This window comes from Thamnophis sirtalis, unplaced genomic scaffold (genome assembly GCF_051295495.1).
Source record: "Thamnophis sirtalis isolate CommonGarterSnake01/CBP01778 unplaced genomic scaffold, rThaSir2_p1.2 scaffold_5, whole genome shotgun sequence".
Classification (NCBI taxonomy): Eukaryota; Metazoa; Chordata; class Lepidosauria; order Squamata; family Natricidae; genus Thamnophis; species Thamnophis sirtalis.
The window spans coordinates 99,060,212-99,077,885 of NW_028261385.1; the positions used below are offsets into that span (position 1 = coordinate 99,060,212).

At 39.4% G+C, this 17,674-nt stretch overlaps 2 protein-coding genes across 4 annotated transcripts in view; one reads left to right on the forward strand and one right to left on the reverse strand.

Moving 5' to 3' along the window:
* The window catches only part of IDUA (alpha-L-iduronidase), a 67,719-nt gene that overhangs the window by 38,733 nt on the left and 11,312 nt on the right, over positions 1 to 17,674 (reverse strand). Inside the window, exon 1 of one of the 2 annotated variants that reach the window (XM_087716274.1) lies at positions 1,816 to 1,922. The exons of the other annotated variant lie outside the window; for it this stretch is intronic. Coding sequence (XP_087572400.1) covers positions 1,816 to 1,823 — 8 coding nt within the window. The 5' untranslated portion in view covers positions 1,824 to 1,922. Of the gene's footprint in view, positions 1 to 1,815; positions 1,923 to 17,674 lie in introns of those variants that run through there. 2 annotated transcript variants of the gene reach the window in all.
* Positions 2,079 to 16,805, forward strand: SLC26A1 (solute carrier family 26 member 1). 2 transcript variants are annotated; one of them, XM_014067667.2, is made up of 3 exons: positions 2,079 to 2,161; positions 10,604 to 11,217; positions 15,115 to 16,805. In XM_014067667.2, exons 2-3 carry the CDS (start codon positions 10,627 to 10,629, stop codon positions 16,615 to 16,617), a joined length of 2,094 nt encoding a protein of 697 aa, XP_013923142.2. In that variant the 5' UTR covers positions 2,079 to 2,161; positions 10,604 to 10,626; the 3' UTR covers positions 16,618 to 16,805. The 2 variants fall into 2 exon arrangements, with proteins under 2 accessions (XP_013923142.2, XP_087572398.1); XM_087716272.1 differs by lacking the exon at positions 2,079 to 2,161 and adding an exon at positions 6,744 to 8,877.

The window sequence follows — 17,674 nt, forward strand, 5'->3', positions numbered from 1 at the left end:
GGCAGCAATCCAGCCTGCCAACCTCACAATAATGTTCTCTGACATTCGTTCCTGTGTTGACTTCTGCAAGAGGGGCGTGTGCACAAGCAGTCTTTTTATAGTCTGGAGAGGAGCCTAATGACCACCAGCTGAGTGCAATTACCTCCTGTAATTGCGCAACTGTTCCTGACGCCTATTAGCTCTTCGGTGCCGGGCATCCAGGAACAACTCACTGCTGGCATCCGGCTCACTCTCCCTTGTCTCCTCCCCATTGGTCCAACGCTCAGGTGCCCCCCAGTGGCCAACCAGCCTCTCTGCGCCCTGCTCGGAGTTGGAACCCTGTTCAGGGACTTCCACATCCTCCAGAGCCGACTCATAGGGCCCCTCGCTGTTGGAGTCTGGTGGCAGCTCCAACGGCTCCTGCTGGGCCACAACAGGATGTAAGGTATTTTTTACTTATTTAAGAAAAACAAAAAGATTTTGGAATTATACAGAAGCCTAGATTTCATGAAAGTATTCAAACTTTGATGACTTGTATGCTGGGATCACTTTTGGTTACTCTATTAAGCAAATCTGTTTGGTTCATATTCTATGGTAAAATACATCTTTACAATAGATAGTTTAGGTTGGTTAACAGAATGCCAGCCATGTGCTGTGTTAAACAGCATTAAACATATGCAAACAAATATTGCAATTTGTATCAGTTGAATTCATCTTTGTGACATGCAGATGACAAAGTAAATGTACTATATTGCAGAAATGTTAAAACATACCTTCAGACTACATAGTAACACAGGTAATATACTGTGAAAAAAAATTCATTACCATCTTTATCCCAAAAAATAACCAACCAAATATTTAAAATCTGTATATGGATGTGGCTAAAGACACATTGTTCTCCAGATATATGAGCACTAATGAGCTGGACCCTCACTCAATCATGATTGAAATAAACCGCTGAAATCAGTAGTGTGAGTTAATCATGATTAGCAGAATCTAAGTTTGGATCAGATTAAATTATCATCATACAGTATATTTGAAATATACACATGGAACTGGTTCACACATGACACAGCTCGTTTATAATAGAACTCAAGCTGTTCTGGACAGATGACAATTCCTTTGTACATTAAAGAAACCTCCAAGTTATATAACAGTGATATACATGGGAGGAGGAGGAGGAGGAGGAGGAGGAGGAGGAGGAGGAGGAGGAGGAGGAGGAAGAAGTGGTGGTAGTCTTGAGCTTCTAAGGAGACTTTTATCTTGTATTTGGTTGGGCCAAGCTCTCCAGGACCAAGGACAGTTCCATAAAGAAAGATAAACAGTCCAACCAACCTGAAGCTGGCTGCTGGCTGAATGTGCAAGCCCCCTCAAACATTATTACAGTAAGCAATAGCAAGACTTTAATGTTCCAGCCAGCTTTTATCAGTCTAATTAGAAAACTTTGTACTGTGTACTGAAAAACATAAATTCCAGATGCTGGCAGGCTAAACTTTGATTCTTCAAAATCACTCCTCTGATTTTACTCTATGCTTTCTGTCTTTCCTGCTTAATCTTTTGTGGAATCAGAAGGTGCCTTAGGTAAAATCAAGTCTCAGGTTTTGGAAAAGGTGGAAGAGGAAGAAGTCTGAGGAGTAAGGAGTAAAACAGTACAGGGATATATATTTTTTGCTCCAACTGTATTACTATCCTAAACAGCCTAGAATTTTAATCCAATCCCACTCCAACATCAAGTCTGATATTTAATTTGAAAGCAAAAGGAGCAGGAGGCACTTCAAAAGCTAGTCCCTAAGGAAATAACTTCCAACTGCAATGTTTAAGAATAGCGAGTCTGACCTCCACATTTCATTTCAAGCAGTAGAAGGAAGCTCTGTGTATCTTCGCTGTTCTTTCTCCTTCCTCCAACGGATTTCTCAGCACTGAAAGTCAAAATAATTCTGCAAACAGCCTCTGCAAAATGCCTATGAATAAGCAAGGCACACATAAGGACTCAGAACTGAGAGTGGACAAAGAGAGCTTTCTATCTGATCAAAAAGATGCAGCCTGCCATTTCCTGTTTCTCAGCCAGCCTAGCTCGGCAAGCTAATTCTCCATGCTTTCCTCAGCAACGGGGACAGAGCGAGAGGGAGGGAAAAGAAGAGACATGAAAATCAAGAGCCTTACAGCTGCCTGCCTAATGGAGGTATGTTTCTAAATTAACCTTCAGTATTTTTACTGTCACTGAATATTATTCATTCTGGCATTCTAGGGAGGAAAAACAACAGCAGCAGAATCGAAGCAAAACAGAATTGTCTCAATAAGGTTTTTAATCAGTAAACAAGCTTGAAATGAATATATCCATGCTGTCGTTCTTGTTGATACCTTTCTGAATTCAACCTCAGGCTATAAAAGCTGAAAAGTGGCAGCAGAGTTATCTTTTGATGATTATTTTTGTTGTTTTTACTAATGCGTTAATTACAGTTTTATTGCATCTCTCTTTCTTACTGGACTATAAACCACAGTGAGTCAGTTTGAATACGGCACTCTATAAAGATAACACATAAACAAACCTAGTAAATTCTGCTTTAAATATGAAATACAAGTAAGTATTCGATAGCTCTGCTTTTTAAAATACTTCTTCCTAGCACAGGAATGAATACTCAAATGCCTGGACTGAATGCTTATGCTGTTCAGTTATAACACAACAGGTATTAGGCAGCCAACTTCCACCAGAAATGGAAGTGTTAAAATTTTCTTTGCAATTATATCCATTGGTCTAAAGAAAGAAAGTCCCTAGGTAGTGAGAAAAAAATGCAGGAATTAATCTTTAATGATTAGCCTACGGTGGAAAAACAACATTATTTTGTTCTTAGTTAGGAAGGTATTACATTATTACTTTATTAAAATCTGAACCAGTGACTCAACCCTATTCTTGGTTAAAAATCAATGATAAAATAATGGTTTCACAAATTAAAAACTAACCATTGTCAGGTTAAATGTTATTTGGGTGCAATACAATGTTGGAAGTGGCACCAAAGTTCTAAATTCCAGCAACAAGAGGTCATATGGTACATAAGAGTAACTTTTTAAGGGATAAAGCAATATAAATTCATTAATCAACAAACTGACTCAAAAACTATAGCCAGAAGTAGTTTTGGATATTTTGCTGCAAAAGATTTTTTATGGTAATGAAAGGAACCATTCTATGAATAGATGCATTTTCTATCATGGAAATGGAAAAGGCAAAGTAGATTTCTTGATTATTATTTTGTTCAAAAATGGCTTTCTTGTTATAAAAGATTCCATTGCAGTTTCACCCAAGACTACCTTTTGCAAAATGTAAGTTATGAGAAATTTCTTGATATGACACTAAGATGAGTTGAAGAATTTGGACTGTGAAAGTGGGATTTTAATTATTTAGGATGCGAGGTGTGTTGCCCTTTTTTAATGTAAACCATTATTTGTATTGCTCCAGGTTTACATTTCTTGTCTCACATAGCACTATTTGTAAAGCAAACTAAGCCCATCCCTTGCCTCCTTTATTTAGTAAGATTCTGCAGTAGCAGTGGAAAAATGGCAGAATCTGGGTTTTATATAGCTACAATTTACATTAGCCATGGCGGAACAAACTATTTGGCATAGTTTACATAACATAGCCAAGAAACAGCAATCCACAGATTGCATCTTGCCAAAAGTGCTTCATAGGGTTGTTTTATTCCTAGCAGAATTGTTCTTTTTTTCTGGTTAGGCAACACTAGAAGAGATTGATCCTCAACCCCCAAGAATGTCTTATAAGTGGCATGTCTTAAGTTCCTAATTTTGATGTTGTAGACAGAACAGAGGGTAAGGTGGATCTGTTTACTAGAAGAAAAAAACATCGCCAGGTCTAGACTCACAAATTTATTTTGCTTGTAGTGGACATTCTAATATTTTAACACATTCAAACTGATCTCCCTCTATGGATCCACAGAAGGTATCTTGAGATGTTCTAGGCTTCCCAAGTGACCTTCCGTCATCCTCCTCCTTGATCACATTCTGGAACTCTGATGCCAGCTTGAGCTCATCCAAGTGGTCTTCCTATCCTTTTCATCTCATATGCAGATGAGTGATAGCATGGTCCACTCTATCAACGCCACACTCTGATTACATTTTTCATAGCCTTCTTTGAGGGCTCCAGTGTTTGAGATTACTTGGTAAGACACCTCTTAAGTGCTCTTCCCTTAGCAAAGGGCTGGGGGAGGCACAATGAATGTCTGTGCCCTGAAGAAGCAGCTATGCAGGCTTACAGAGGATAATTGGTGCTTACAGATGATAACTGGGAACTTATGACTTTGATCAAGTTCTCTGGAAGGAAACACAATATATAGGAAGTAGCAAAAGATATGCTGTTGGATAACAGACCCCTTAACAGCTAGCAAGTTATTATCTATGAGAGTTTAACCATGAGAACTGTAGGTGGCTCTTGAAAATCAAAACAATAATGCTTTTGCTTGAGAAGAAGGACTAGGGGTGACATGAAAGCAGTGTTCCAATATCTCAGGGGCTGCCACAAAGAAGAGGGAGTCAAGCTATTCTCCAAAGCACCTGAGGCCAGATCAAGAAGCAATGGATGGAAAGTAATAAAAAAAAGAAGCAACCTAGAACTAAGGAGAATTTTCCTGACAGTTAGAACAATTAATCAGTGGAACAACCAGTCTCCAGAAGTTGTAAATGCTCCAACAATGAACATTTTAAAGAAGAGATTGGACAACCATTTGTCTGAAGTGGTATAGGGTATCTGCTTGAGTGCGGGTTCGACTAGAAGATGTCCACGGTTCCTTCCAACTCTGTTGTTCTGAGCTTAGAGCAAAGGAATGTACTATTGGCATGTAGGAAGTCAAACCTGCCCTGCCGTTCAATCTTCCCTCCTTCCTCACATTTTCAGTTATTTCGGGGGCAAAACGTGAGAAATTACATTAAAACAAAAGATAACAAACTTGGCAAAGAGACGGAGACTGGCCAAAGGTGGTAGCCCATTCAAGTAAGCATTCCTTTCAGGATAAACGAAAAACATCCCTTCCTCTGTGTGATTGCAACCTCCAATTGCAATACTACTTACCAGCTGATATGGTAAATGAACAGACAAATGCCACAAGCTCAGGGAGCCTAAATATCTAGCACCTCCTTTTGGCCATGCAGCTAACTATAGTTTCCAATATAGGTAGTCCTCGACTTAAAAACCAGTTGAGCCCAAAATTTCTGTGGCTAAGCAAGGCAGTTGTTGAGAAAGTTTTTGCCCCATTTTATGACCTTTCTTGCCACAGTTGTTAAGTGCATTACTGCAGTTGTTGGATTAATAAGCTGGTTGTTAAGTGAATCTGGCTTTTCCACCAACTTGGCTTGTCAGAAGGTTGCAAAAGGGGGATCACATGCCTCCAGGACACTGCAACCATCATAAATATGAATCAGTTGCCAAGCAGGTCTGAATTTTGATCACAGGATCAGGGGGATGCTGCAGCAATCGTAAGTGTGAAAAACACTCATGTCACATTTTTCAGTGCCATTCTAACTTTGAATGGTCACTAAGTGAACTGTTGTAAGTCAAAGACTGCCTTTAATTCCTAGTGGGCAGGCTTTGTTTCTGAGAGGAACAAGGAAAAAGTATAAAAGTAATCACTTGACAGCTGTAATTCTGCTGCAATCTTCAATTGCTGTTCCTTTGGATCAGGCTGTCGAATAAACTCCATCTCTGCCTCAAGCAACTTGCTTGTTCTGTGGAAGACCTGGCCTAAATTCGAACCCAGAACTATCTTTTAGCAAGCAGTTCTCTCTAAAGTGATGCCACCTTTATGTTCTAGAGTGGAACTGGCATTCTCTTATTGGCCATGGAAGTGGAAGTCACTGGAAGTTATAATCCTAATAGTGCCCCTTTAGAAGAACATAAGTATAAGACTCACCTTTTTCTCTCAAAAAAAGAGGGTGAAAATCTGGGTGCATCTTAAACACTGAATACAGCATTTTTCTGCCTCCCAAAACCCCTCCCCCTTTGCAAAAATGGCCATGCATAGCCTTTGGGAGGCTTCCAGAGTGCTCCTAGGGGCTGGGGAGGGCTAAGATGAGCAAAAAACGGGGCATTTTTTTGCTCGTTTTGGCCCCAGCAGCCCCCAGAAGCACTCAATAAGCCTCCTAAAGGCTATGCATGCCCTTTTTTTTGACAAAAAGCGGCCCCCTTTTTGTGAAAAATGAGCCATTTTTGGGAAGTCTGCAGAGTGGAAAACTTTTTTTAAAATTTGCCTCTTCAAAATCTTGGTGCGTCTTATACGGTAGTTCTCAATCTGAAGTTTATACACCCATATTTTCTGAACTAATATTTAAATCAGCAAAAGAATTTGAAAATGGAAAGGACCTGGTCAGGAACTGGAGAGAAAAACATACCAGGATTTATCCCTATAGGACAGTGATAGCTAACTTTTTTGTCATCGTGTGTCGAAAGCGTGTGTGTGCACCCATAATGCAATGCCCATGTGACACACACACCAAGGTGCATGAGTGCACAACCCTGTGCATGCACGTGACCCCCTCACATGTGCCCCACACCACTCCCCCCTGCATGTGCGCACATCTCCCGCAGGCACCTCACCCCTGTGCATGCATGGCAGAGACCCGAAAATCGGCTGGCTGGCTGGAGGTGCATGCATGCATGCACAGTGGAGCCGGGGCAACAGCTCGATGTCCGCAGAGAGGGCTCTGCGTGCCACCTGTGACACACATGCCATAGGTTCGCCAACATGGCTATAAGAGAAATGTTTGGGCATCAGATCAGAAGGTTCTCGACTGTTCTGTTCTAAGCCTTCTCCCCTTCCTCCTGGTCATGTGACTCAAAACAGAGCACGCAGACATAAACACACATAGATGTAACATGAGACACATGTGCACAGATCCAATATGTTCCACAGAAGAAAATACAAAATACAAACACTTTCTATGATCACTGGTAGTAAAGAGGTTATTAACCATTGTAGAAGTCATGATTTGCATACTTTCACAAGAAGATGATTATACAGAAGAAACATCAACTAGGAAATGTAAAAGGTTCAGCTACATCTATCTAGAACTCTAGCTGTTAAGTAGTATGTTAAGCATTTATTTAAATAGCTGAGGTGTTTAGTTGGGTTTTCACCTATCTGCAGTGATAAGGCAAAAAATTAACAAAAGGTATATAAATATTTATTACTGTATTTAATCAGTCTGTAACTTTGTTTTCCTTCAATTATTCCAAAAGACCAAAATATTGTCATTTTTGTCTTCCCTAAATATATTTGCATTGGTATGGCTTTCACAATATCTTTTCATTTCAGTTTGTCTCATCTTGGTACTACCATTTTGTGTACAAAATTTTACAAAGCTCTTTAAATTAAAACATTACTATAAAACAATACAATACCAAATTTTAAAGAACCTTACTTTACCAGTAGGAATTCTCACCCAACTAAATCTGTTATTTGCCAAGTCCAACAAATAACAAGTGCTTCCCACAAACTGGTGTCCTTCAGAGGAATACAGTTACAACTCACATAAATTCCCATACTTGCTGGTAACTTGATAGTAAATATGACAACACAGCCTTGCAAAGAATAAATAGTTATTAATTCACTCACATTCTAGTTGTTAGTTATGTACTAAAATGGCATCCACAAAGGGTGATGATTTTGTAAAGGTAATATTAAAATAAGCAAAAATTTCCAGACATATATTTAGCCACTTTAACGGACATATAAAGGTATAAGAATCTAGATAACTAATATATTCAAACAATGGGCATGACTATTTGCTTGAAAACAGCTAATATTTCACTGTTTATTTAGTTTTTTGAGAGTAATCAAAATGACAAATATAAGGCTGATTAACCCCAATATTTGACTGATTCCGGCATCAAGAAAAGTATCAGATATCCTCACATCAATGTAATTACACTTTCCCTCACATCATTAGTTCTGATTGCTGCCTGAAATTATTACCTACGATAGGTAGTTTAAATTTCTGCAATTTTCTTACATGTTCTATCATAAGGCAACCAGACAGTGGGGCCAGTCCTTTGCTGGAAACAGCTGAAAATGGAGCTTGGGAGGTTGATTTCTCTGGCAGAACGCTCGGGCCACCACAGGCGCCCCCAACACAAGTGATATCGAGCTGGTCACGCCCATCCCAGTCCCACAAGATCAAATACAACCCTAATGCAGCCCTCAATGAAATCCAGTTTGATATCCCTGGCTTACAATGTTAAAATATAAAACTACATAAATAGAATACTACAAACTATAACAACACAAAATACATAAGTAACATATATTACTATTATGGATGTTTGAATTTTCTATTTAAAATAACTGAAGCTGTATCTTAGAAGGTAATCTTGTTTCAATTATTGATGTTAAAACGAATTTAATCCTTGCAATCTAAATACTTCAGAATTGTTTTGCTGATTCTCCAATAGATTAAGCCACCTACGTGCATCATATAAAAATAAGCACAAGTGGTTTTAAAAAAAAGAGAGAGAACAAAATTACTGGCTTTTCTCTTTAATTAACTTCTTCCAGTTAGAAAACTATCGGGGGTGAAGGGGACTGGACCAATTATTACAAAGTCTAAAGGGGTATTGCTTGTTTAATATTTACCATTAAACCTGAACAATTTAGAAGATTTGGAGAAAAGTCAAGGTGAATCATGAGGAAGCTTCAGACTGCACTTTGTAATCCTTCCTTCATGCTCTTCAATCTTTACCTAGCTCTGACTATTGCTTGTTTGCGTTACCGCCTACATGTATTAAAAGGTATCGTCTACAGTCTTTAGTGCTGACTTGCTCCGATGCAGTTGACCAGAAAGGCAGTGAGATTCAAGAGGGCTCATCATTATCATACCTAACACTGCAGAACAAGACAAGTAAGAATAAAGCTTCTCCCCTCCTCCCCCCATTTCACAGATGAAGGAACCACATGCAAATGCAGCAGCAGATTCATTAGAACAAGGAATTGATGTTTTTTAATCAGAAGTAGTAAGTTTTTTTAACGCGGTATAAGAATTTATACACCTATGGCTATTTACATTTGGTGTTTTACAGGATGTGCAGCTCAGTTCTCTTTGAATAAACTTCAAGAGAATCCTTAAAAATAAGTGATATTTTCTCAGGATAATTGCTGTAGTTTTCTGTTCAATAAAGACTTTCCTCCATTTTTGCCCAGCAAGAATTTTAGATACTCTTTCTTTATGGTGGGCCATACAAAGTTAGAAGACTTGCATAGTATTTCTGTTAATTTATAAATATGTACTGTTTATAGTATAAGCCCGAGTTTCTCAACCTGTGGACCACCTGGGGGGAGGGGGGTTGTCGTCACAGGGGACGTCCATGAAGACTCTTGAGTTAAATCTTAGATGTCCATGGACATCGTCCATGACCACAAAAGAAGAAAAAGTTGAGAACCAATGGTGTAAGCAATCTTTATCATAATTTAATCCAGCCTTAAATTTCAATAAACTTGCTATTAAGGATGTGGTTTCATGGTTCTTTCAAAGTAGAAGAGGAGTTCCATGCATACTACTATTTTATTATTTGATCTTTATCAGCTAAGAGTTAATGTTATTAATTATGGCACTGTGTACTGCAAAATGCTCTTACTTCCTATTTTCCTCAACTATCGGTGTTCAGCTCATTTAAACCTGGGGAATATTAAGAGCTTACAAAACCATCCCAATAGTTTTCCCCCCCCATCTGTGCTTCCATTCTGATTTTAATGCAGAATTATAAATACCGTGGGGGTCTGATAAGGCTGAGCAAAAATATCCGGAATAAATATTATCCCTGTATGGAGATGAGCATATTAAAGGTGGACCTAAAAACTAGTTATTTGGTGCACTAATCTTCTGGTAGATGCAATGAGATTTTTAATTAGCTGCTTAACAATCCATGCCCATACTGTGAGCCAGTTGCCAAGTGCTCAAATTGGGATCATGTAACCATGGAAGAGGTTGTTTCAGTCACAGCTTTAAGGATGAGTTGTACATATTTTTGGGGGCTCCGTGTAACTTCAAATTGCCATTAAGCAACTGGTCACTAAGCAATTTATTGTCTCTTAGCAGATATACATCCTGTCTTTCACTGAGTATTACTTTTTTATAATAAAACTGGCAATCATTGACAAAAATCACAATTTGTGGCTTTCCCAGGTGGCTTCCAAAAAGAAATGGAGGAATTGTGATTTGCTTAACAACCGCGTGATTCACTTAACAGCTGCATCACTTAATAGCAGAAGTTCCAGTCCCAATTGTGGTCCAGTCCCAATTTGAGGACTGCCTATATTGCTTCAAAGCTGTGCAAGTAGTTTCTTGTCTGAGTTTCTATTGTGCATAATGGTTTTTTAAATCAGATAATGTAATATGTATTTATGACCAGCATAAAAAACAAAACAGATTTTTTTTCTTGCTATTTCTATTATAGTAAACTTAATATTTTAAAGTTGGTTCGACTGACCCAGAATCAGTTTGATTAGGAAACATGTTGAATAAAAATAATAATGAATATTCAAATAATGCATTGGTTTGCTTGTCCCATTAATAAGAAAGTTGCAAGAGTCTTTAATGATTTTCAAGCAGTAATCTTTTTAAATCACAGGAACTGATTAAAGCTGGTCCAGAATGAAAGAAGAAATGGAAACAGTCATGACAGAAAATGGATCTCTTCTCCAGTTTTACATGGAAAGAAAGATTCCCGAAAAAGGGAGCAAAATAGCAGTTATCAAAAATCAGCTAAGAAAAAAATGTTCCTGCAGCATAAAAACAACGAAAAAGGCCATTCTGGATTTCTTCCCTGTTTTACAATGGCTTCCCAAATACAACTGCAAAGAATACATCTGGGGAGATGTTATGTCGGGATTGATCATTGGGATCATTTTAGTTCCTCAAGCAATCGCCTATTCTTTGTTGGCTGGCTTGAAGCCAATTTATAGTCTTTACACTTCGTTCTTTGCCAACATCATCTATTTTCTCATGGGCACCTCCAGACACGTGTCTGTGGGCATTTTCAGTTTATTAAGCTTAATGGTTGGACAGGTTGTGGATCGAGAATTGCTGCTGGCAGGATTCAACCTGAATGATGACCCACAAGATGTTGGTGACCAGGCCCATTTGAACTTCACGGTCTACAATTTGACAAACAATGAATGTGGGAAAGAATGCTATGCTATTGGAGTAGCTACAGCACTGACCTTCATGGCTGGAGTTTATCAGGTATGGTCTTTCCCTACCATTACTCAACCCATATAGATTTGCAAATGTAAACTTAAAGTGTGGTTCATCTTAAGAGGAAAATATTTCTTATTTAGAAGTAAAATCTGTTCCGGTTCTTATTCCAAGCTGGGAGAAAGATGTAGGAGAAATGAATTGGAAGCAGGCTGCACTTGGAAAGGAGGTCTCCATTTATTTGGTAACCAGAAACAACAGTGACAACAGCATGTTTCTCGAGTGGCTGACAAATTGGGGTTGAGAGTGGATGGGCTTTTGTACAATTTGGGGGGCTTTGTGATTGACAGGCCTGTTCCTTCCCTTCAATATTTTAATGGATGTTGCCAGATTGCTATGGGGTCATGACTGACTCTACAGGCAAAAGGGGAAATGCAAATCTTAGGTCAGCGAAGGCGAACCTTTTTTGGCTCGCGTGCCATAAGTGGGGGGAGCGCAGGGGGGGGTCGTGTGTGGGCATGCCGCATCCATAATGCAATGTGCTTCCCCCTAGTGTGCATGCATGTACTACAGGCGCTCCCCCCCATTTTTTGCATGCTTTTTTCACCCTCCCCAGGCTTCAAAGGCTTTATAGGAGCCTGGGGAGGGCGAAAACAGCCTCCCCCCCCCTGGAGGCTTCAGGGACCTTCAGGAAGCTTCCCTGAAGCCTCCAGAGCAGTCAAAACGATCCTCCGAGAAAAGCGGAAGTCTGTTCCCGAACTTCCGGTTTGCCTGTAGGGCTGTTTTTTTGCGTTCCAGAGGCTTCAGGGAAGCTCCTGAAGTCTCTGGAGGGCCTCTGGGGAGGGGGAGGCTTTTTTCGCCCTCCCCAGGCTCCTATAAAGCCTCTGGAGCCTGGGTAGGGTGAAAAATGGCTTTAAAAAAGGGTGAACTCAGCTGGCCAGCCCGTACATGTGCACTGGCCAACTGACAGGACAACGCCTCGTGTGCCCTGACAAATGGCTCCACGTGCCACCTGTCGGCACGCATGCCATAGGTTCGCCATCACTGTCCTAGGTGTTTCGTTTGTCTGCGTTAATCCTGTGAGTTTCGGATCCTTGCCTATTGTGCTATTTATTCAGAACTGTTGACTTGCCTTTTATTTATGAGTAGAGTGACCTGGCTTTATGAATGGATACAAAATATCCATTCACAAAGCCTAACCTCTTCAGGCTACTGCTTGAGGCTGTTTTCTTACTGCAGATTTTTCTCCTCTTTTCCTTTAGGGGAAATATATTATTCTGCCTCTTTTAATATTCTGTAGAGTATTTTATTCTGGAGAGGGGGGACCTCCCCACAGAAGCAAGGGGAACCCCCATAAGAACAATTAAAAGCAATCAAATATCAAACAGAAGTAAGTTAAGATAATTTGGTATCTCTTTTATTTGCTGCAAAGAAAATTAGGGGAGCTTCTTTCTATATTTTGTTATTCTTTCTTTCTGCATTTTTGCTTCTTTTTTTCCTCTTGCTCTCTCTTTACTCCTTTTTAGTTTATGTTAGTTTTTAATGGATTTTGAACAGTGGTGGGATTCAAATAATTTAACACTCAATTCTCTGCCCTAATGAATTCTTCCAACAACCAGTTCACCAAACTGCTCAGAAAGTTAACAACCGGTTCTCCCAAAGTGGTGCGAAGTGGCTGAATCCCACTGGTTTTGTATAACTTTTAATACATTTAAAAAGATGGATATAAGCCCAGTGAGACAAATAAATAGTAAATAAACAGAGTAACAGAGTGAATGCTTGTAATTAAAGGGATTTTAAAAGAAGGCTTGGTAGATCTTTCTGTGAAGATTCAAATTAAATTACTTGGACAATTTGTTTCACTTTTTTATGTAATTCAATTCTCAGCCATCAAATCCCTCAACAACTCTGACTGGTTTATATATGTAACAACAACTCAACCTAAAACATCCAATTAATAGACCACATCACAAAACAAAGAAACATGTTAAGAACTTAACCATGAGAAAGCACAATTTAAAAAAAAAATCTGCTGCTTTATCTGCTTTATGTTATTGTCATGCAATTATTTTGTATGTCTGTTTTTATCTTATCTGAGTCTGACACCTAGGGAATATTAAGTTATCCTTTAAAGAAAGAAATGCAATGTATTTAAATAAAAAATTTAAAAGCTAAGGAGGAAAAATATATAGGCTGTTTCCTTTATTATTTTACTTATCTAAAAACCACACTTGGAAATGTAAAGCTTCTCCCAGCTGCTAGGCTAGAAACAGATAACAAGGCACTCAAAGATAAAGGAATTTTTGATAAGTAAGATTTTTTTAAAGCAGAAAAAAGGGAATTAGGGTAATATGAAACAATACCATATCAAACGTAGACCTATTTGTAGTGAAATTAAAATTGAATTTCTTGTACCTCTTTCTCCTACATGCACTGTTTGAAATCATTCTTAAAGTCTTTCTCTTTTGAATGGGAAAACACTTATCTCTTATTTTGCAAATAGACTAATCTTTTTAGGCTATTTGTTAGTGACCTTTTGAAAGCTAGGTTTCACATTGAGAAATAGGGTTGCATATTTCTCACTTTGCCCCCCAGGGGCAAACTCTGAGGTTTTCTAAATGTGATCTTAGCAAAATACCTTACAACTGGACTTAGAGATACTTCTGTGTAATTTCATACATACATATAACTGTTTTCCAGTGACACATCAAGCCAAGTCATGAAGAAACTACAGAAGTTGAAGAAACATGGGATAAAAAAGGGTTAGGCACAGTAATAACTACTTACATAATTTACCAAAAGAGTAAAGACAGATATTTGGGGAGTGGGCTTACTTTAAAAATGTCAAATGTGTTGGCAGAAATGTCCTTCTGGGTTCAGTTCTAAGTGGGAAAAAGACACTGGAAACATGGAGACTTCTTGGAAAGATGGTTTAATGGTGGACAGGACCACATGGTTTGAGCTCCTGAACAGAAAAGTGGGACCACATGCTTCAAGATGTTGGGTGAAGAAAAGAGGGTGCTGAAAATTCCTGGTTTTATGCCTTCTCTGCCGTTTGATCTTGATCTTGTATTCTGATTGGTTGTCAGACTCCCATAGGGCCATGCAGGGGCAACTCTGTAGACTGTTACTTTGAGTCCAAGTTTGGTTGTCTTGCTGGCTGATGTAATTTTCCCAAGTGCCTTGAGGTGTGTTTCTGTATAAGGTTAATCCTATCTTTGTTATGTAGAGTAGACTAGCTCAGGCTTTAATGGCTCATTGACAAAGTGGGGGGCAGGAAGCTGCAGAGAGCTACTTTGTCTTCAAAAACATGTTTCTCCCTTTTCACATCCAGAGAAATATAATATTCTGCCTTCTTAATATTTCCCCCAATATTTCAGTTTTCTAGCAGAGGGGTGGGTTTTACTTCCTACAGTGTGATGCACAGATAAAACACTTCTGCATTTGCATACTCTTATTGTACTAATAATTGTCTGGATAATTCTATTATTATTTTTGCTATTAATTTTCCGTAAAATTGTGTTCTTCTTTGGTCCGAGATAAACTGGGGAAAAATAAGACATTCTAAAATGCCTCAAAGGTAGAAACCAGTGGTGGGATTCAAATTTTTTTACTACCGGTTCTGTGGGCCTGACTTGGTGGGCGTGGTATGGCTTGTTGGGCGTGGCAGGGGAAGGATACTGTAAAATCTCCATTCCCTCCCCACTCCAGGGGAAGTTTACTGCAAAATCCCCATTCCCTCCCGATCAGCTGGGACTCGGGAGGCAGAGAATAAATGGGGGTGGGGCCAGTCAGAGGTGGTATTTACCGGTTCTCCGAATGACTCAAAAATTCTGCTACCAGTTCTCCAGAACTGGTCAGAACCTGCTGAATATCACCTTTGGTAGAAACATCTTCCAGCTAAATATCCCAAGCAGTGTTAACCTGCTCTGGTTTTTCTTGCAGGTCCTGATGGGAATTTTTCACCTTGGGTTTGTATCCGTGTATCTTTCTGAACCGGTGCTGGATGGATTTGCCACTGGTGCTTCGTTAACTATTTTAACAGCTCAAGTTAAATACCTCATTGGAATAAAAATCCCACGCGCCCAGGGATATGGGCTCTTGATTACCACTTGGGCTAACGTTTTTCAGAATGTTTCTCAAGCAAATCTATGTGATGTGATCACCAGCGCTATCTGCATTGCCGTACTGGTCACTGCGAAGGAACTAGGAGATAAGTACAAACACAAGCTCAGGATCCCTTTCCCCACAGAGCTGGTGGTAATTGTGATTGCCACCCTGGTGTCCCATTATGGGAAACTGAAAGAAGTTTATGCGTCCAGCGTATCGGGTGAAATTCCGACTGGATTTATACCACCTAAAGTGCCCAGCTTCCACCTTATGCAAAGAGTTGCTGTCGATGCTCTCCCACTCGCCATCGTTGGCTTTGCTTTTACCGTTTCGCTCTCCGAAATGTTTGCCAAGAAGTATGCCTATACTGTCAAGGCCAATCAGGAAATGTTTGCCATTGGCTTCTGTAATATCATTCCAGCTTTCTTCCACTGCTTCGCTACCAGCGCAGCTCTAGCTAAGACCCTGGTCAAAACGTCCACCGGGTGCCAGACCCAGGTATCCAGCATTGTGAGTGCTGTGGTTGTATTGCTTGTGCTGCTATTCTTCGCTCCCCTCTTCTACAACCTACAGAAATGTGTTTTGGCTTGCATCATAATAGTGAGTCTAAGAGGAGCCCTTAGAAAATTCAAAGATATTCCTCAACGCTACCGCCTGGACAAAGTAGATGCCTTGGTTTGGTGTGTTACCATGCTCTCATCTGCTCTGATCAGCACAGAAATGGGATTGTTGGTGGGTGCTATTTTCTCAGTCTTCAGCATTATCGGCCGCACCCAGTGCCCACATGCCGCCTTGTTAGGGCAAATCGGGAACAGTGTCTTCTATGAAGATGACGAAGAATATAAAGACCTTCTCCCAGTTCCGAAGATCAAAATCTTCCGTTTTGAAGCACCACTTTATTATGCAAATAAGGACTTCTTCCTAAAGTGCCTCCACAACAGGACAGGGCTGAATCCTGCACTTGAAGTTGCCAAAAGGAAAAAGTCCAGGAGGAAAGGGCAACAACATCTGGATAATAAATTAGGACAGAAAGAAATGTCACCATGCTTGGTTCCAGAAGATGGTGACTTTCATACAATCATCATCGACTGCTCTTCTATTCCATTTTTGGACACAGCTGGGGTGAGCGCATTAAAAGAAACATTCAAAGACTATCGGGAGCTGGAGATCAGCATACATTTGGCTTGTTGTAATCCTTCAGTGATATCTTCCCTGGAAAAAGGAGGCTATTTTAAGGGTACAGAAAAAGACATGCATAAATTGCTGTTTCATAGTATATCTAGTGCTGTCCAGTTTGTAAGAGAGAGGGAAATTGCAACAGATGACTCTGTGGTTTAATCCAGTAATTGGCAGTTTGGAGATTTTGTGTTCATCATAGACAGATTGTGGTTTCAACATGCTTGGACCTGAGTGCTTCTTTGAGTCCCCTTTGGTAACATGGAACACATCCCCAAAGCCTTTAGCTAAGTACTGTAACCCCCAAATGAAATCTTTATCAAATAAAGTTAATCTATTGTTCAGTTTAACTATATACAAAATCAGTTTTGTTCTAACTCTGGTCAATGGATAGTGTTTTGACTCCTGCCATGGACTCTTGTGTTCCTCATCCTGTTCTTCATTTAAAGGAAGGAGACCAAAAGCTTCCATCCTCAGCATTGAAAAAAGGAATGTTTGCCATTATGTTCAATCTCAAGGAAATGTGACTTATGTCAAGTGTTTCTGTAAACAAATAAGGTTCAAGGTGTTGTTTCCCACCATAATTTGTTAACTTGCTGCAACTCATTTTTGTAACCCTAAGCCATTATTTAGCAATATATCTGCCTCAAGATATACTGTTCGCTTATGTCTTCTTTAATGAAGATTAGGTATTTCTTTCATGGAGTCCTGTACTTCTTCCCCCCCCCCCAAGTTTCTTTTTAAGGTTTCATCCCATGTTGGAGGAATGAAGACTCAATTTCTTGGTTTATCTTAATGGTATTTAAAATAAAAGCAAGAAACATTAGAAGTTATGTCCAGAAAGGACAAATCACAGAGACAATAGCTTCACTTACTTATGTCGGAGGTTCTTTGCTTGCTAAACTGCAGAGCATCTTCTCCTAAAACAATATTTTAAATGTGTATCTTATCAACCAGAAACCGCTCATGGCATTTTGTGATTAAAGACAAAATTGATACCTTTCACTGTAGTAAAAATAGCCTTGCTATCTAGGGCAATTTAGTCAATAACAGAGAAGACATAAATGTATTTTTCTAAACCATAATTACAGATAGTCCTTGATTTACTACCACAATTGAGCCCAAATTTTATGTTGCTAAGTGAGGTAAGTTGTTAAGTGAATTTTGCTACATTTTAGGACGTTTCTTGACACAGTTGTTAAATGAACCACTGTGGTTG